Source organism: Nelusetta ayraudi, unplaced genomic scaffold, assembly GCF_046127955.1.
Source record: "Nelusetta ayraudi isolate G7.1 ecotype Tasmania unplaced genomic scaffold, CSIRO-AGI_Nayr_v1 ptg000008l, whole genome shotgun sequence".
NCBI classification, from domain to species: domain Eukaryota; kingdom Metazoa; phylum Chordata; class Actinopteri; order Tetraodontiformes; family Monacanthidae; genus Nelusetta; species Nelusetta ayraudi.
In genome coordinates, this window is record NW_027466058.1 from 4,657,689 (window position 1) to 4,677,362 (window position 19,674).

Sequence of the window (19,674 nt, forward strand, 5' to 3'; positions counted from 1 at the left end):
TACAACACCCGGCAGACAAAAACAAACAGCGACTGTTGTTATTGGATCCCTCCCTGGCAGCGGCAACGCTCTCCAAGTACAACCCGCTGATTCTAATACGTAGACTCTACTTTTTTTTTTCCTTTTTTTTTTTTTAATAACTGTCATCTGAGGCGAAGTATGTAGCTAGACTGCCTCACAGTGGAGTTTGTGTGAACTGCAACTGCTGTGCCAAACAGACGGCTGCTTTACGGGAGACATGATTGACAACCAGTTCAATTAAGCTTTTACGCTCCTCTCCGACGTTACGACGCGTGCAGTGTTTTACATCAGGTTAACAGATGTTGATTATCTCCGACCCCCCCCCTCCTTCGAATTCAGCTGCTCCATCCCAGCTGCGCCTGCAATTACTGCCACACATCCACGTGCACAAGTCTTTGGAAATACGCAGATACCCCAGGCATCCCTTATACTTCGCTGTACTGATATGTAGCTTTGGTTTCACACCGACTCGCACCGTGGAAAACTGTCTCACAGGGGGACTACAGGAAATTCCGGGGACTTGGTGTATGTTCAATCAGCTGAATTCGCCACAGGTGCGGTCCAATCAAGACGGCGGAACAGCACCTGCGCAGCACGCTCAGCACCCGAGGTCAATTTGACGCGTTAAGGCTGTGTACATGTTACATGTGTGATCCTATAATCCATCCATCAACTTTCAATACTGCTTCTTCCTGAAATCAGGGTTGCGGAGTCTATGATACAATTGGGAAAGAGAAAATTTAAAAATACACTTTCTCATTAAGCTGTATTGTGAGCAAAATAAATGAAATCCATTGTAGAATTAGGCTGTAACGTGACGGAATGTGAAAAAAGGGAAGCACTGTGAATGCTTGCATAACACACATTTCTGCTTGATACTGTGGACGTGTCCCAGATGTATTTATTTCAGAGACAATACAAAATAGAAGTGGGCAATATGGGTAAAGAAGTCGCAAAAAAAATATTTTGTTATATTTATTTAAAGAAGTTGGGTTACCTTTGTTTAAAAAATATTTTTAATGTACAAACCATCGTTCAAAACTCTGTTCTAATGTTAGAAATGGAATGCATATAATGCAACAAAAAAAAAAGATGACTAAACGCTTGTGTTGATTAGAAAGAACACAATGACATTTCATGCCTCATGGTGACAACTGGTAGGCATTTCATTGAAGGTTTATCAACAGAGCCATGAGACATGGCTAGGAAACACAAAGTAAAAGAAATGAAGACAATTCACACAAATGAGAATTCCATTAAAAGCTGTCGACACAGAATTGCTGTATTTGCACAGAATGATGAATGCAGTCTTGAATGTGAATTAAAGCACACTCAGTTCAATTTGCATACATAAAATGAGATGTTAAAAAATGTCTTGTACAGGTACAGGTTAGAGGGGCTAATGATGCAACAACGCACCGGCAGGTTTTGAGTCTTGGTGCCACATTTAATCACAGCAGCGTGCGCAGTGACTCACTGCAGGCAGTCTCTCCAGCTTGAATGCATGCAAGTATGAAAAAAAGGAGAATTCTTTCCTTTTATCCTGGCAAAAAAGATTCATTAAAACAGCATCTCCACCTCTTTAACACCACAGGTAAGTCAGGCATCTCTCCGTGAAATCCATTGAAACAGACAACCGCTTTCCTGACTGGGTCAGACAAACATCCAGCGAGGACGTCCTCAGTCTTCAAGGCGGAATCAGCATCATAGTCAATGGTGAGTGAGGACTGCGTCTCGTTGTGACATAGCATCTATCTGAAAAGACGGTGGAGTGAGGCGGCCGCCAGCAGCAGCAGCAGCAGCAGCAGGGCGCTGGGTCCCGGCAGGAGACGGGAGGCAGAGTTGTTCACATTGCAGTCGTTGCTGTAGCAGCAGTGAACTCTGACGCCCGGTGCTCTGTAGCCCTGGCTGTTGGCCTGGCTGCAGAAAGACTTGTAGGAGCAGGACTTCATCACCCCGCCTGACACAGACAGAGACGGACAGATTTCAGCAGCCGGCACCTGGCAGACAGACGATTGGTGGCATCCTCATGATGACACTGACCAAACTGTAGCAGTAAAGCTTTTCGTGCCTCTAGACGAGTCTTTTTCAACCACTGTGCCACGGCAGACTGGTGCACTGTGAAAAATGATCCTGGTTCACTTGATTGGTCTAAAAATAATAACATTTTGTTGTTGAGAGCATTGAAAGGAATGTAGTTTCCTTCCTCAATTTCTCCCCAATTTCTCCCAATTTCTTGGTTTGAGTATAAATAAATTAAGAGACTAAATCAGGCATGGGCAAACTACGACCCGGCGGCCAAATGCAGCCTGAACTTGAAATAGTAGTAGTAGGAAAGTAACATAACAGCTGTATTCCATTCATTTTTTTCTGTGTTATAGTATGCTGTGGGGCTTCAAAGACATATTTTGTTGATTATTCCTCCTATGAGGTGGGTTATCAAAACACTCCATCCATCTGCTCCCCGGTCTGGTGCCTCCATCAACTTTTAGAACCCATTGTGGCCCACAAGTCAAAATGTTTGTCCACCTCTGGACTGTGTTGTCATTACTAGACTAAAACGTGTCATTTTATAATATTTTTGGTTTGTGGTGTGCCATGGAATTTCTTCAATGTAAAAAATGTGCCGTGGCTCCAAAAAGGTTGTAAAACACTTCTCTAGACGTTGTACTTTTGACTCTCTTGTTCCTGCACCTTACACCGTGGGCTGCTGGGTAACAAAATTTCAATGTTCTCTATATGTTATGTATATTGTAGGATTGAAAACAAAGCCCTGAAGCATAATTTCACAGGGTAAAATCCAGAGAGAGAGAGAGAGAGAGAGAGAGCAAGTGAAAGAAAAGCTACTCCACTGATGTTGCTGGACTCACTGTCATGGCCCACAACCACAGCACAGGCGTCGGAGAAGCTGGGACACAGTTTGGAGCCTTGTCGGTTGCAGTCCTCATTGTTGGAGCCCATGCACGTGTAGCATCGCAGAGCATCGCCTGAGGGGGAACGAGAAAAGTGATTTAGGTGCGAGTCATTTAGCTTCTGTCGTCGCGCGGTTTTATTTCCCCAAGAGAACGGCAGATATCCAGCGTTTTGCTTTGATGTTTGAGTCTACGGTGATGATGGCATGACACAGAAAAGCCCAGCGTTGACTGACAGAACAGCTCGCCCAGATTTTCCAAGTATATATTCAAATTGAATTGAAATATGTGACATATTTGTAGAAATGACATTTCAACAATGCCTGACAGCTACACCGATGGACTGACTGAAGACTGCAGCAAAGATCATCTTCGGCACAGCTAAGTGTTCTATTTTTCACAAAATCTTCAACCTAAACTCAGAATATTTCTCTCCATTATTAAGACATCTGTGGGCTGTTATGCCGTGGCTGTACGAGCGAGTGAAAATAGCAGTGCAAGGAAGAAGGCAGATTTTCCCCTGTTTTTCGTCTGTGCCTTTTCCAGAAGCTGAACAAAGGACGTGAACAAGTGCATTCAAGAGAAAGGCACCTCTTTAACCTTCGACTAGAGCTCCAGGAGCCTACTTCAGCAAACAAAACTTTCAAATGTCTTTACAAAGCTCTCCCGGATGGCGGCGTTCAATTTGAGAACTAGCCGACCTTTGAAAGATCACTTTAGCACTCTTCTTCTTTTTTTTTCTGAAAAGCCTTCATCCACCTCTTTAATTCTGATATGGCCCTTCAGAAACGGCTCATAATGCCACTCAGCTAAGAGGATCATACGGAGTGGGACTTAAAGGAATCTCTTTTAAAGTTCTTTTCCCCCCCTTTTTAAATGGCACATCTCTCGTCGTGGCTATCGAACACCGTTTAACCTGGACTTCACTTTGGTCGAGTGGTAGCGCCATCAGAAACATCGTTTGGCCAATCGCACCAGTTTAGCGAGGTGACGTAGCTAGCGTGTTCAAAGTTATTCCAGTGGCAAATTCTACACGCGGAATCAGCAGCAGGGCAGGCGTGCAACGGGCACCCCTGCTGTTTGCAGACGCCCACAGTCAATCCTGCACGACACAGCTGCTCTGCGCACATGCTATTAGTATTAGCCTGAAGGCCTATTAAGAGATTAGCCTCTGGGATTGCATGCTAGTTAGAGGGGAGGATGACAGACTGGAGGGAGGCAAAAAGCTCAGGAGAATTAATTAATGAGGCGCGGCAATTAACAAGACGTGACACAGAACGGAGATAATTAGACGCCGTGTTGAAAAGGCTCTTCTGGAAGTCGGAGAAGGCACGTCAGGAAAAACAACTGTGGTGCTGTTGCTGCTGTACGTGGAATCCCAGATTGTACAACAATCCTTTGTCTCTTGGCTGGGAGGCAGAAAAGCAACTAACACAAGCCAAAAATGTCTTTCTTTTGTTTTTTTTAAGAAAAAGGACAGCAATTAAGAAAAGGACTTGTTGTGTAGTTGTTCAACAAACAAGACATACCAAGTCAATCAAATTAATTGCTGGAAATAAATTGAAATAAGCAACTCTGGGTGATGGACATTGGATAAGAAAAAAAAGGGATTGAAGGCAAAATTAAAAAATATCTTACTGTGAGCTGCTAGCAGAACCAAAGAAAACAGGAGCAGTGGACAGCAAAGGACAACTCTCATGGTGCTGCTGGTCCTCGTCTGAACGAAAAGCAGGTTGTTTGTTCCTAAAGCCCCCCCAAGCTTAATCTGCCCTCTGGGATGAGCCGATATCCCCTCCTGGACAGACCAGGACACCGGGGGCCACAGCTTTGAGAGGACCAATAGTTTCTTCTCTCGTCTTGGTGGAACAAATGGCCAAGAGTTGTGGACTTCATCCTGCAGCTTTCACCTTCCACGCCCTGGCCACACCCATCCCGACACTGGACAAGCTTCCATTTGTCCCTGTTTCACCTCCGTCCAGTCGCAGCATCTGACACGGACAAACTGATCTCTGGAAAGCAAGTCACAGATCTGGAACACTGACATGTAACGTTCTCTAAATGTATTAAAAATGGATCACGCCACTTGGGCTGCCATAAATGTTGCCATAATACAAAACTGTATTTGTGAAAGTAATATTTACAGAAAGGTAGCCACGCAGCCCACTCATCACATTCTGAGAATATTCTTTGTGGTATGTTTTAACATATCAAAAGTAATGGGAGCCTGACCATCCAGCACTTAAATCCATTCCACCTTCAAATATTTGTCACTTTGCTTTACTAATAAATGTAGCAACAATTAAGCTCACAGCATGTATAGAAAGCATGTTATGAACAGATTTAAATAAATCCTGAGAAAAGCTTGATAATGGATGCTACCATGTAAAAACACTTTAAATTAATAATTTTAATTTAAAAAACATATTATAATTAGGTAGTTATTATGTATTAGAGTGGTGCTGTTAATTCTATTATCAAACAAATACATCATTTATTTATTAAGCAAATCAACATTGCATACTTCAGTCCTTAACATTTTTTGTACTCAACATAGTGAGTTGGAGCGTGTTAACCCACCTGACATATGTTGGATAACACTCTCCATGAGCTGCGTTGTCACATTCTAAATTTGTCCTATAACACGTTAACGTTGGTAAGTTGTGACAAATCACTGCCTCTACTGCCTTGTTGGTAATTTGTGAGAAGTCATGTTTTTTTTTGTCATTTCAAGTAAGCAGCAAGGTGCGTTTGGTTTTGGCTGATTGCAAACTATCGCAGCTCCTCCACTCCCTCTCGGAACCACATGCAACATGATAAAAGAGATGGACTGAGACTAGTGTGCTGTTATTTCATATTTTATTGCACTTTGTAAGCAGATGCTATACAGTTGGCTGTGTGGAAAAGTTATTCCTTAGCGTGACACAATGACCATGGCAGGACAAGGACATATTTATTCAAAAAATTAAATTACCCCCTGCTCACAACCCCAACACAGTCACAGATTATACTTTCATTTATATCAAAATAAATTCCGGAAAATAGTCCCACAGTTTCATTGAGAGCGCTATGACAAGTATCTACAAGGTTACATGGGGGGGGGGGGGGGGGCAGACGGTGGAGGGAGGGGTCACGGGGGCACTCTTGAAAAATGCAGATGAGTCTGTTCTTTATATCTGGAATTTCCTACATATACAAACATGAATATTAACAAGTTCTCCTCCGTCTCGCATGCACGACGCTATCGCGGTAGGCTGGCCTTCTCTCTGCGAGGCGCTTCAACATTTTTCAGATGAATCCAACGCCTCCGAGGCTCTTTTTCAAAGTCTCTGTCTGGTTTTAGGAGCAGACGACGACAGGAACAGGTAAACAGTCTTCTCCCCCAGTGGCTGTCATGGCATAAATCATTAGAGCTCCTTTGAACTACAATAAAGCACACACACACATACACACATACACTCGCTCGCTCGCTCTCCTCGCAGTCGCACGCACACACTCATAAGTGATATGATAATTTATTTATCTAGTACTTTGAACCAAATACCCCTGATACAGTACGATACACCGACACGTCAAAAAAATGTACAGGTGATTAAGAAAAGCCGTTCCCGTGGATTCTCTCTACAGCAGGATGTCCATCCGACCTTCCTTTTTGGAGGAGTTTGTTTTTCTCAAGCAGCGTCTCCACAGACCACCCCACCCGGGGGGGAGACGTGGCCAGGGTGCGCTCGCTAGCTCTTCCCCATCTTGGCGATCAGCTCGTCGCAGATCTTTGTCAGCTCCTCGATCTCTTTGTTCTGGAAGACACAAGAGTTCGGTGAGGACTCGGCGTCGCTTGTTGTCAGCAGGGGAGGGGCCGACCTACCTTCTGCTCCAGCGTGCGCTCCAGGGAGTCCACCTTCATCTGCTCCTTCCTTAAACTGGCCTGGTAGGCGGCCTGCTCCTGTCTGGACTTGACCCGCACCTGGGCTATCTCGGAATTGGCCCTGGAATCACAGGCAATTGCAAATAGTGGAGGAGTCACTTTGTGCTGACACCCATTATATTAAATGTCCAAGCTCATATCTTTACTTTTCAGGCTAAACCAGCTTCACTTGACTTGTCATACAATAATAGTCTGTATTTTCCAGAAGACAGCAAATTTAGCCCTCTGTTTAAAGCCTTACAGGAAAGGGGGCTCTTTTTCACACTAAAACTGATGCTTTGTCTGGTGTTCTGCAGGTCTGGAAGGTAAAAAAAAAAACAAAAAACAAAAAAAACAGTCAGATTTGTCCTTCTGTACTCACTTGTCAAGTTTTTCCTCTGCGTGGATCTTCAGGGCTTGATAGCGTTGCTCTTCCTTCCGAACTCTAGTGAGGTACTCCTGGGCACATTTCTTCAGAACCTCCTCATTCTGAGCGAAAGGGGAAAGACAAATGTTTGAGCGGCTTTCATGAGGACGAATGAGCACATCCCACATCCCTCAGCAGACTCGCATCACCAGTCAAGCCGAACACACACGTTCGCGGTCAGTCAGTCAGTCAGTCAGTCAGTCACCTTGCGGAAGCCGTCCAGAACATCCTTCATCTTCTCATAGCGTCTGAAGAGGTCAGCAAGAGACTTCTCCACAGAGTTGAGGTCAGCCAAGGCCTGGTCCTTCTCTAAGATCAGCTGCTGGATGGTGTGGTGGGACAGAGACTTCTCCTTCTGGTCGTCCTCTGGCGGACGCACACAGACAGAAATAAACAGAAAGTAAAGAAAATCAGTGGTCTTGTTTTCTTGGATTCTCTTGTGGTCGGCAGACACAAGAGATGACAATAAATGTATCATGATGATTTTGGATTGGATTTTTTTGCTAACTACATGAATGTATGTGACTACAAGTCAGCGTAGCATGCAAACAAACATTTAACAATGGGACATTTAAAAGTCATTCCGTTCTACGTGACAGCGCTTTTCTGTCCTTCCTTCACATAGAACCATCACGCAAAACGCAACGTCAGACTGCCCACCGCGTATTCAGGCGGTTCTGTGAGTGGCATTGAAGGTAAACTACGCTGTCTTCCACACACAGAATGAGGTGCAACAAAGAGGACAAACAGATGCAACGGGAAGAGATGAATGGAGCGAGCAACATCTGCTCCCCTCCCTCTGACAGACAGATGGAGCGGACACGTGGCGGGTCGGTCCCAAGGTTACTCACCTGGCATGCCTGTCAGGGTTATCAAATAGTGAGGGGCAAAGATGGGAGCAGAGCAAAAACAAAAACAAAACAAAAAAGAAGGGACTGTGTTAAGTCAAGCTGGGAGGGCAGGACGTGACAGAGCCGAGCGTTAGAAGCAGACAACCAAGACTTGTTTTTTAGCCCGTGCGACGGTGCATTGACGGTTAAATAATGAAACCCACAGAGCGTGGCAGGGTTTTGTTTGTTTGTTTCTTTTTAATCCTACACACATCCAGGTGGGAGGAAGCTGAGAAGTGAGAGCGGGAATCACGTGGCAAGTCAAAAATGGCAGCGGGGTTTTATGAGTGCACCCCCCCCCAACCCCCCAGCGGTTCACTTCATGTCAGTATAACACGTGAAGAGCCACGAAAGCACAGCCTCAATGTGCTCAAAATGAAATCAATCGACGTCTACTGAAAAAAAGAGAGTCCGGAGGCTTGGAAGCAAAAGATTTGGCTCAAGTGGTGAAAAGCGTCTTTACAGTGGACTCACCGATCATCTGTGCAATGGTCTTCTCATATTCCGCAACGATTCTCCTGTAGAGCAGAAACGCTAGCTGTTAATGTCATGTACTGTAAACAGCATTGGAGTCCAGAGGGACAGTCCATCTAATCATTCATCAATTTAAAAAGTGCATAAAGTCTAATAAACAGACTAATTGCATGGCATTTACAAATGATTTTTTTGGGGGAGGGGGGTTTGTTTCTTGGGAAGCTGGCTGCAAAGGTAAGAGGATTGATTAGCCTTGCCTGCCCCTTAGCCTATTAGCCCATCTTTATCCCGAACCCAATCAGTCAAATGAAGTAAGCCCTCTCTGATCCACAAACACACACACACACACCGAGCCGGGGCCAGCTGGAAACACACCCACCACCTGCTGGCAGGGGACATGGTCTCAGTTGTGTGTCCATGTATCTCCTTGACCCGCAATTAGCTGCCGTTTGTCAGAAGTGGCGTTGCTGCGTTGGTATTGTGGAACAGGTTTTCTCACACATACTGACAATTCCCCTTTCAACAGGGAATTGCAGTCGGGCTGGTTGCTCGAGTGTAAGCAAGACTGTGCGTGACAGTTTAGGAGGGATAAACTCATTTGTTTAACTAATTGGTTGAACAGAGAAAATGGGCAGAGTGCGCAGAAGCATTATTCCCTTTAAGCGAGACACAGGCAGGTGTTCCGCCGCCACGCTGGAGTGAACAAATGTGCCCAAAACAGCATCAGGTTCTGCTTCTTACCTCATCTCCACCACTTCCTGTCTGCTGTCCTCATACTTCCTCTTCCACTCCAGCACCTCTTTCTCCTTCGTGACGATCTGAGAAGGGTGGAAAAATTATTAAAGACAAAGACAAACAAAAAGGGTAATCACCCAAACAAAAAAAGAGAGACATTTTAGCCGTACCTCCTCCCGCGCAATGCCCAGCGAGTGGTCCAGATCTTTGGGCAGGTGGGGACTCTCAGCGTCGATGTAGTTGGTGGTCCTGGTGTACAGCGAGTTCTTGGACACTCCGGTGTCTATGGGTGACGACAAGTCCCTGTGCTGCTTCCAGGAATGAGCAGAGAGGAGGGAAAGGAAAGGAAACATCATGAGAACCCAGACAGCGCCACATACGGACCCCCTCAGGCCGACTGAGGCAGCCACCCCTCAAAATGCTCCGCGTGGAGGAAACCCATATGCAAATGAAGGGAAAAGGCCAGTGATGCTCCTGCAGACGTGGTCAGCCGACGCATGATTGGATGAAACCATCTCCGCCGCGACAGTATTAGCCAAGTAATTTGGCTGATGCTGCCCCCGGCTGATACACCCATGATGGCCTGCTCGTGGCAGCAGTTCGAATGTGGCTGGGTCCAGGCGGGCGAGTGGAGGAGGGCAGCGGCGCCACATTCAGCAGCTTCAGAAGTATGCTAGCCTCGCCCAAAAAGCACATTGTAGCCAAGTGAACCGCTCTTACCTTTTTCTGCAAGAAAGCGTAAACTGCAAGCAGTCGCAGCCGTTCCTCTCTCAATAACGCAAGACTTTATTATGACTTTATCATTGGACACGGCTCTAATTTTAGATTGGGCATTTGAAGTGGTACTCCTTACCGAGGCGTGACTTGCAACTATGTCACCCCAGAAACGCAAACGGTACAATTCTTGTGCCATTTTTTTTGGAATCCCCTTAAAGAAATGAGATTTAGCCATCCAAGAAAAAGTCGGATTACAGAGAGGATTTGATTAAATGCCGCAGGAGCAGGGAGGGGGGAGCCTATTGTAATTTCACTCAAGAAAAAAAGACCAGTGCAGGTTACAACGGAGAAGTCGGACATTGCTCATTGCTTCTTTTTCCGCAATTCAAAAAATTGAGAGAACTGTCGAGCTATGACTAAAATAACTTTTCAGTTACAGCAGTTTGTGGAGAATATTTTTAATCAGCCTGAATTTCAAGTAGAAAAATAAAGTAAAAAAAAAAAATTAAAAAAGACCCACTGCTGTGGTGAATATTATTACCATGGGGTTTCAACTTCAAAAGGTTAGTGGCTGTAGAACAACTACATTTTCCGGATCAGTTTGGTTCACAAGTCAGGGGAACTTCAAACCATCACTTGGAGATGTGCTACAGGTAAAGGTCGTGGACAAACTAGTGACAAGACAGCGTGTCAGAGCTATGGGGACTAACTCTAAAACTCTAAGGGGTTCTCAGACTACCAGGGTCAAGCTGTCAGTGCACTCCGAGAATGTTTGGACTTTTCTCTTGGCTCTATATACCAGGAGCAGGAGGTTTTAGTGATTAACTTATACAGTGGTGGAAAAATTGTTTTTGGACTCCTCACACTTTTGTAATGTACTGTATTGCACTAAGAATTAGTCTTAATTATCCAAGTGCAGTTTATTTTATTTCATCCCTGCACCCTGCATGTGCACTGTTCCGTCTAGCTCAGAACTGGATGTTTCAGCAGGATGACGTCCCTTGCAACACATCCACAGCACAAGAACTACAGTACATTTTTTTTTAATTAACAATCAACAACTCAATAATTTGTCTTTATTGCCACTGAAGCAAACAAATCTTTTGAAACAAAAAAAAAATCTCTGGCAAAAATGTAATGACCATAATTTGGATTGAGTAACATTTTAAGGGTGTCCGAAAACTTTTTTCCACTACTGTATGAAATGTGTGCACTCAAACCGAGCCCTGCTGGTGTACTGAGCCAGAAACAAAAGCAAACATATAAATGACTTTACACACGACGTGCACTGCAGCCCGCGGGTCTAATCGAACTCTTACTTTTAGTAATGGCGAACCGTTGATATTCCACCGACGGGCGCCTGGTTTCTTGAGCTGAGACTGAGCCGAGACGCAGGACAACAGCGTTAGACAGGGAAGCACTGACGTCTAGCTTGCCTCCAGCGAGCGAGAGCAACAACAAACCCCTGACCTCAACTCAAACTCAACGCTTACCACCTACCTGGTGTGTCTGTTAGTGCTGTTAGTTGAGGAGGGGGGGAAAAGGACCAAATCACAGAGCAAGAATGTGACTGAGATTCAGAGCCGTGACGGCAAAAGCGTTGACAAGTACATCCACGGATATTTTGAATCCGTTAGCAACGCTGCCCGTGTCTATCCAGCCACATTCATGCTCCGAGTAGAGAAAAAAAAGCCTCTCATGAACAGGCAACATGCATGTTGCCAAACATGCACGATAGAGGGGCAGGGGCTGGACGAGCTCGCTGTCGGGGGTAAAGGACACATTAAGCCATGTTAGAGTTTTTGTATGTGGGTTGGGGTTTGGGTTGGATGTCGTGGTGCAGCCGCCATGTCGAGAAAGGCCATGAGTTCGCAGTCAGACTCACACCAGTGTGTTTAGGGGCAGGCTGAAACACACTCATGCGCGCACGGCACAGCACTCGCCGCGCATCGGCTTCATTCAGGCAACGCGGGGGTACTCTCCCGCCTACGCTCTTTGAACACGCACTCAGATGCACCCGGTGCCGAGTTCAGCGCAGTACCTGGGGCTCTAGGGCAGAGAGGGAAGGGCACTGAGAGATGTTTTTGGCTACCTGCAGAGCCTCTATCCTCAGGGCTGCAAGCACCAGCTCCTCCTGGGCCGCACGTATGAGGGCGGGGACGGGAGGTTCGGGGAAGGATGGAGGGGGTTCAGGGGGAAAGGGAGGATTGCGGCCCAAGGTTGAGAGAGCAGAAAGGAAAACACACAGAGACTTGAGTGGAACTGAGACACACACGTTTACACTCCAATACTGCATCACACACTAAACTAAGAGACAATGTAGCTATGAGGAGGACAAAAACAAGAATGAATGAGCGCAGCGAGGAAATGAAAGGAAATGAGGTGAACATGAACACACAGTTTATATTTGGAAGGGCTGCAGCAGGGTTTACTTATAGGGGGTCCTGGCGGGGGTGGGGGGGTCTGAAAACACACCTGTAGTTTTTGCGCAAACGCGCTGGGGTTGGTCTCAGCCAGGTCGGGCTCCAGGTACTGCAGGGGGTCTTCACACTCAGACAGACTGTCTGGCAAGGTCAGTGCTGGGGCAGGGGCCTCCAAGGGGCCCTGGGTAAGGGCCTAAAAAGGGGCACCGGAGGGAGCAGGTAGAGGGCAGGGAGGAGGTCAGGGGTCAGCAGGGGTCGGCAGAGGAAGTGCTGATTAACTTAGTGGCGAGTTACCAGTCATAGGGGGAATCAATGTGGCCAATGGGCTGTTTGTTATCAACTTAAAGGCTTTATTACTAAAAAAAAAGCTGTTGGCGAGTGAAAAGCCAAGGTTAGCCTTTATAAAGTATGTGCGGTGTCCCTTTGTGACTGAACAATGACGTAATAGACGTGTGACCAAACCAACTTTCCGTTCACAGGATGGTGACAGACGCACAAATGATCAGTGAGTTGTTGTTGTCTTCACCGAGAGCTTCGTCTCACCTGCTCGGCCCTCTCCACGCCTCGGCTCAGCAGCCCGCTGTCCCTCTTCATGCCCTTGTCGCCAGCGGAGCCCTCGGGACCTGGCCGGCAGCTCAGCACAGGTGTTTTCATCCCGGCCGTTATCTGGGCCTCCATTTCCTCAAAACTCCTGCGCAGAAAGACGGAGAGAGGCCCCGGAATGTGGCGCTGCCGCACGTGATGATGGATGAGACGGCTAAAATTAGGGGCGCGGCCGAGGCGGAGGATCCGCGCGCGCTGCACCCGCCGCTTTAAATCATAATGGTTTATGGTGGCCTGGATGTACTGTACCAGTACCAGTCAGGCCTAACGTAAATTGCATCGTGAGACTTTTTTATTAATAGTGACATTAGAGCGGAGAACAAACAGTGAGCTACACGCAGAAGTGATGGACTGTTCTTTACCCTGTGCAGGGGGAGCTGGGCTCAGACCCATGAGCGTTCCTGCTCAGTTTGTCGGATACGGAGTCTAATTTGAGGTAAAGCGATGGCTTCTTTGCAGAAAGAGGCTGCGGACACGGAGGAGAAAAAACAAACACAAAGGAATTATAAACTACTTTTGCTTCACGCGCTGACTCGATTTGCATATCGTCACCCTATTAAAATAATGGCCTATGTCATTTTTTGACGAAAATGAGTTTTTTGCTTAATCATCTCTTGATAACGCTGGCCGTCTCTTTTTGTGTTTTCCCAAAAACTTGAAAAGAAAATGACTTATGCCGTTATTTTAATAGGGTGACGATATAATATAAAGCATTACTATGACTTAGTAAATAAAATGATCATACTCACAGGAGAGGACGAGCCGATCTTCTCCATGTATTCAATTTCATAATCTTGCACTGAGAGAGAAGGATGAGATCCAAACTTAGACGGAGACTAACAGATAAAAAAGGATCGGAAGCTGACGCTGTGCGGGAGTGTTGGTTAGTTCGTGTGTGACCCAGATGAGGTTGGGTTTTTTTTCCACGCAGCCTCTGTGAAGGGACGGCTGCTCTCGCGGTCAGAGAGCAGTGGGGAACTGGGATAGCGCAGCCGTACGCATGCCACCACAAAAATCAATACCAATGCTCGATGAACCGAGTCTGTTGGCGAATACAGGATTTGAATTTCGACTGGAATTCAGACGGCGAAGCCTCACCTGGAGCCTGAGGGGGAAGACTGTTCTCATTCACAAAGGACGTGAGGTCGCACGGCTGGGGAAAGTCCTGCTGGTCCAAGTTCAGCTCCGTTTCCACGTCCTGCAAGGCGGCCCACTTGTGGCCGGTGGAGGAGGCCAGCTTCTCTTCGTCCGTGGCGTGGTCGTCCTGCGAGTGGGAGCCGCTTTCATCCACCGGCGCCGAATCCTGCAACGAGGAGAAGTCAGTGCCGGCCAGTGTCGGCTCGTCGAGCCACGGCGGAGATGGTTGGACGAGGAAGCGGGCACCCACCGGGGAGAGATCAGACAGCGGGGACTTCTTTGGCGATCTCTTCACTCTGAAAGTATTACTGAGACAAAGACAAAGTTCGTGAGGATCCGCAGTCCCGCAGCTGCTGAATAAAACCTGGCAGTGTGTATTTCGGACATGCCCGGCTCATATATTCTAAAACAAGAAACTGTTTCAGCTTTTGCATAAAACGCAACGTGATTTGCAAGAATTTTGCATTAGGTAGGATTATTATTACCATTAGTAGCACAATGACAAACTGATGCTTAAATGCAGAAATAAAGAAGGAGAACATGGATCGACCATAAAGTTAGAAACTGGACAGTGAAAATTAATTATGAACATTTTTAAACAGAGGAAAGCAGATTTTACATCAAACATACATACATAGATACATACATACGTACACAAACAAAAAACATGGATGTATTTATGATTCGGCAGGTTAGTCAGGACAGTGGTTTCACCGTGAGTGAGGCAGAAGACTTTTACTCTGAAAGGTTGCTTATTATTTCAATTTATGCTTCCATAAGAAATAAATTCTCCAAGGGCTGACTGACTGATGGCTGAAGGTTGTTGGATGGAAATTTAGAGCGACTTCATAGATGCATCACTTCATCTATTTATTTTTATTAAATGTAAGAGTTATGACTTTGCCTTAAAATATGGTTCTTGTATTAATCGGTAAAAAAATATATGTACATCATTTCTAAACTAATTAGTAATAAAAGTTCAGTCGATATACTCTGCGATATACTAATGTTAATTACTTTATACTTATTTTTTTCAGACAATGCTTGGCAATGACCACAAGGGGGAGCACACCTTTCTTTATAATTTTGAGGAAATTACAAGCACCCTGTCATCCTGTCTCCTTTCTATTTCCAGTGTAAAAAACAATATAATAATAGCATATTCATTCTCAGGGGTATAAATTAAAACTTAACATGTCATCAAGTTAATGTCTCAGAGTTATACAAAATAAAATGGATGGCTTAATAGACGGTAAACGGTCGTGGGTTTTTCAGGACAGGCAGGTGTGCTGTCTTGATAAGGTGTCACATGGATTTGGAAGGGTCAACACAGAGCTATGGAGTTGTTGTCCCTTTACTTACAACAGACAACACAGAGAAGACACACCCTTGGACTTCCTGTGACATATGGAAACACACAAACACAGGTGACAGAGAGACAGACAGAAAGAGGACACTGGCGTAATACACAAGAACAACACTCACAAAAGGCGGAGCTAAAGGGGATGAGCTACGCCAGAGAGGCGGGGACACGGCACACAGAGGAGCCAGGCAGTGACCGTTCGGTCATTCAGGGACTTACGATTTGATGGGGGTTTTCTTCTTCCTGGCAGGTTTATTCTGATTCTGATCCTCCAGTTCTCCGAGGTTGTCGTTGTCATTCTCGTTGTCGCAGTCGTTGGAGGACTCTTCAAACGAGGCCGAGGCCTTCGGTGGCGAGTTGGACATCCTGTTGGACGATTTGAACGGATCTATGGAGTCGTCAAAGTTGTTCGAGTCAAAGCTGTAGGACGGCCTGGACAGCTTGGGCGAGTTGCCGATGGACTTTTTCGAATTGAACGGATTGAAGTTTGGATCGTCCCACTTGTCCGGTTCGTAGTTATAAGACACTTTGGGAACCAGGATGTCCTCCTCGTTGCCATTGTGGGCTGCCGGGGGAGCGTTGTCCAGCCGCTCCACCTGCGCCAGCGACGCCTTCTTCAGCCCGAGCTTTGGTTTCCTGAGAGGCATCTTTCCACCGGGCTTCTTGCCCAATTTCTTGGGTGGGGGAGAGGACTGGTGGGATGCCTCACCGCTCTCCTCAGAGTAGTCAAACTCCAGCCTTACGGGCTGGCGTTTCGGGAGGATGGGCTGCTCCTCGGGGTTGGACGCTGGTTCTTCCGCAGGACACGCCTCGAAAGTCAGGACATCCAGAGTCTGGGGAGGTTGGGCGGACGCGGGGCCACGGAAGGAATCTTTACGACCCAGAACGGGAGAGTTGGCAATTTTGCTGCCTCCGGTCTTGAAAGGGTCTACGTTTTCAAAATTGTCCGGGTCCCATTTGTAGGTGCCGCTCGGTGGAATGGGGGAGTCTTCGTTGAATGGTGGACTGCCGGGCAGAGGGGTCTCTTCTTGGCACAAGGGTAAGGCTGTGACCGCGAGGCTCTCCTGTTGGTTGCTATGATGGATCTCTTCGGGAAGAGGCGGTGGAGTCTCCACCCGAGTCTTCCTGGTCCTTCGAAGGGTCCCTCCGGGGCTCGGCGTTGCAGACCCTCCGTCTGCTTCCTCCTGACCCTGGACAGGGGTGGCGGCCCGAGGCTTTGCCCGCTTCTTGATTTCTGGGGTGTTGCTCGACGACACCGGCCTTGGACTTTCAGGGTTTGAGTGCTGTCTCAGGAGGGGCTTCTTTTTCACCGATCCGGGACGGACTTTCTTTGGCCTGTGGAGCGTCCCCGGGGCACTGTCGGTGCCCACGCTGAAGGATTCAGAGTGCTGACGGAAGCCTGTAGCTACGTCCGACAAAGCGGTCGTGTCTAGTTCTCCTCCTTGGAGGCTGAGGGAGCGGGTCAGAGAGTGACCTCCAGGCTCGGTAGCAAGGACTTCAATGTTGTAGGTGCCACTGGCTGCAATGGGCTTGTCCTCATCGAAAACGATGAGTGGTGACTGGTCGGAGAAATCGGCTGGGGCTGAGTCTGCGGGTTGCTCAGGGACTGAGCTGGTGGATTCTGCACAGGATGAAAATATCCAGTTGGTAATGATCAAATATACTGTACTTGATGTTATTATCACCATATATTTTATTTGATGTCGTGCTGGTGAAAAGCAATATCAAACAGACGCTGGTTTATTACACTTCTCATTATAGGTACAAAAGAGCTTAATTAATTAATTGCAGGAGTCTCTCAGATGCAATGAAAGCCGATTACATGAGAGAAAAAAAATCACCCTAATCTGATGAATAACATTTATTTTTAACCTGTCCATTCTGGGTTACATCTTGAACAAGACCAAATTGTGAGTTCTGTATATGTCCACTAGATGGTGCAAGAAGACTTTTTCTTCCCAACCAGAGAGTCTAGCCCTCACTTCAGCGTTATTTTCATACATTGACTATTGCTACAATTATAACTATTACACCACTGACACCAAAAATAGATAGAGAGCAAAATAGCAGCAATACCTTTACCATCAGAGAGTAGATACTGCGTTGGCGGGTCTACAGGGGAGGCGGTCTTGACAGGTGTCGTGGATTCAGGGGTTTCAAAGGCTCCATCAGAGTCAGAGCTCCTAAACCAGGGAACAGCACATGTTAAATCAAGGCTACAGCAAGCCACACGGCTGAACTATAGTAACCTAAGCGGCTCTGTCACATCGTAGACGCTGATGAGAGGGTGATAAATTGGCCTACCTCTGGAGCAACGCTAGCAATGAAGCACATTTGTACAAAGCAGCTCAGATATATTACTATTAGGATATGAGGTGGACTGTATCACCATAGGTGCATGTTTTAATAAGCCACATACATGTTTGTGTCTGTGTTCTTTTGGTGCAAAATGAAAATAAAATGCACCATTTGTTGTCAGCTAACACGTCTAGAACACAGGACTGCCCCACCTTAATGTAGCAAGACAACAGTCAGAGTCACACCAGACCCCATCAAGGTCTGATCACACATTTTTAGACAGAGAAGACATAAGCAAAGAAGAAAATATCCAATTTCCCTTGAGGCTGTGAAATGAATGTGTGAAAAAGACATGCTTGTAATCATCCAGAGCGCAAATATGCAATCTCACAGACGCTGACACTGGCAGCCCCATTGATCAGCGCATCGGTGCAGCTCACCTCTGTCTGACCAGTCCGCCTGCAGAACCGATCATGTTGTCATGACGTGCCCCCCAGGACAGACGCCACAGGAGCCCCAGAGTGGGATCTGAGCCGGGGCTATCCCCATCTGCTGCCCCTCCCCGCAGTGTGTCCCAGCCCCAGCGAGCCCACTGCAGAGGAGACAGAGCCTGCCATGCACTCACCGCCATGGCTGCCGCTCGGCCGCACCTCTACCCACTACGCAGGCTACAGGTAAAAAAAAAAAGCCCTGAAGCCACGGCCAACCCCTCAGAAGATGGCTTGGATCACCGTCATCAGCCTTTTCCTTTCATGGATCCTCTTCAGTCAAAGATATCCAGCTCTCTTTGTCCCCCCCGCCCACCCCCCGTCTGCAGTAGCCGTCCAGCCTTATTGTTCCTCTCGCCACCAGCCCCGAAAGGGGAGCGATGCCTCCTGATCGAAATGAGACGGGCTGCAGAAGCCCACCTCCCCGCATGCAGGATACTCAGCATTTCTTCCTCTCCCCCTCCTCTCTCTACATCTCCCGCACAAAACAAAGAGGCGGCCTACTGACCGACATCGTATTTAGCCAAACAAAGTCTCTCAAGCATCTAGATGTTGTCTTTTAAATCGTTACAAACTGCCTTTACATTTACAGGTTGCCATCACATTTCTGCAGTAGCACAGAATGGGATCGTTGATGCCACAGCTGATAAAGATTTGACACCAGGTGGGAGATCAGACAAGAGGGATTAACATTAACATGTAGCTTATTATCCTTATTAAATTACATACTAAACCATAAACAAAGTCTTTAACGAGAACTAATCGTTAATTATGCTGCTGTGTTGGACTCCATACCACAAGTACAAGAACACTGAAAGACACTAAGATGAGGACCCCCCTCAGTTAAAGGACACCTTCATGTCTATACATCATATTGATCTTGCCAATCCAAAGGGGATGAACCTTAAGCTATTCCAGGAAACCATTCAGACCCCTGTGAAGGTTCCTCACCACACAGCAATATGGGAAACAGAAGGACTTTTGCACTGAAGAAACAGAAGCCCCCAGACAGTTAGAGATAAAAACATAGCTGAAGTGTCCAAGTCTCGTAATGAAATAGTGTTTTCTATGAGGAAGCTGGTGGGGGTTTCGTACCAAAGCCAATTTGTGGTCAGTCCCCGGGGTCACATCACAGTAGTAGTGCAGACGTAATATCATGACAGTGAGCTCCGCCTCCCGCTAAACTGCACTACCGCAGCGGGCAACATCAATAGGGTATGACGCTTTAACAAAGGTCATTGATCACATTTTCATACTGGACAACTAAAACCCATTCGAACCAATG

General features: G+C 46.7%; 2 protein-coding genes across 13 annotated transcripts in view; both read right to left on the reverse strand.

Moving 5' to 3' along the window:
* Positions 1 to 897: 897 nt before the first annotated feature.
* Positions 898 to 4,683, reverse strand: ly6pge (lymphocyte antigen 6 family member pge). The gene is made up of 3 exons (XM_076018411.1): positions 4,572 to 4,683; positions 2,892 to 3,008; positions 898 to 1,981 (listed from the first exon to the last, which is right to left on the reverse strand). Exons 1-3 carry the CDS (start codon positions 4,630 to 4,632, stop codon positions 1,773 to 1,775), a joined length of 387 nt encoding a protein of 128 aa, XP_075874526.1. The 5' UTR covers positions 4,633 to 4,683; the 3' UTR covers positions 898 to 1,772.
* Positions 4,684 to 5,772: 1,089 nt separating this feature from the next.
* tacc2 (transforming, acidic coiled-coil containing protein 2) overlaps positions 5,773 to 19,674 on the reverse strand; it is a 44,205-nt gene continuing 30,303 nt past the window's right edge. For 4 of the 12 annotated variants that reach the window (XM_076018871.1, XM_076018869.1, XM_076018861.1 and 1 more), the window contains 17 exons: positions 17,680 to 17,786; positions 15,823 to 17,224; positions 14,491 to 14,548; positions 14,202 to 14,406; positions 13,853 to 13,902; positions 13,466 to 13,569; positions 13,044 to 13,191; positions 12,553 to 12,693; positions 12,119 to 12,211; positions 11,397 to 11,456; positions 9,531 to 9,668; positions 9,367 to 9,443; positions 8,626 to 8,669; positions 7,467 to 7,627; positions 7,217 to 7,323; positions 6,796 to 6,916; positions 5,773 to 6,727 (listed from right to left, as the gene is read on the reverse strand). In XM_076018871.1, coding sequence (XP_075874986.1) covers positions 6,662 to 6,727; positions 6,796 to 6,916; positions 7,217 to 7,323; positions 7,467 to 7,627; positions 8,626 to 8,669; positions 9,367 to 9,443; positions 9,531 to 9,668; positions 11,397 to 11,456; positions 12,119 to 12,211; positions 12,553 to 12,693; positions 13,044 to 13,191; positions 13,466 to 13,569; positions 13,853 to 13,902; positions 14,202 to 14,406; positions 14,491 to 14,548; positions 15,823 to 17,224; positions 17,680 to 17,786 — 3,082 coding nt within the window. In that variant the 3' untranslated portion in view covers positions 5,773 to 6,661. The remainder of the gene's footprint in view (positions 6,728 to 6,795; positions 6,917 to 7,216; positions 7,324 to 7,466; positions 7,628 to 8,625; positions 8,670 to 9,366; positions 9,444 to 9,530; positions 9,669 to 11,396; positions 11,457 to 12,118; positions 12,212 to 12,552; positions 12,694 to 13,043; positions 13,192 to 13,465; positions 13,570 to 13,852; positions 13,903 to 14,201; positions 14,407 to 14,490; positions 14,549 to 15,822; positions 17,225 to 17,679; positions 17,787 to 19,674) is intronic. The other 8 variants (XM_076018862.1, XM_076018873.1, XM_076018865.1 and 5 more) reach the window with 7 other exon arrangements.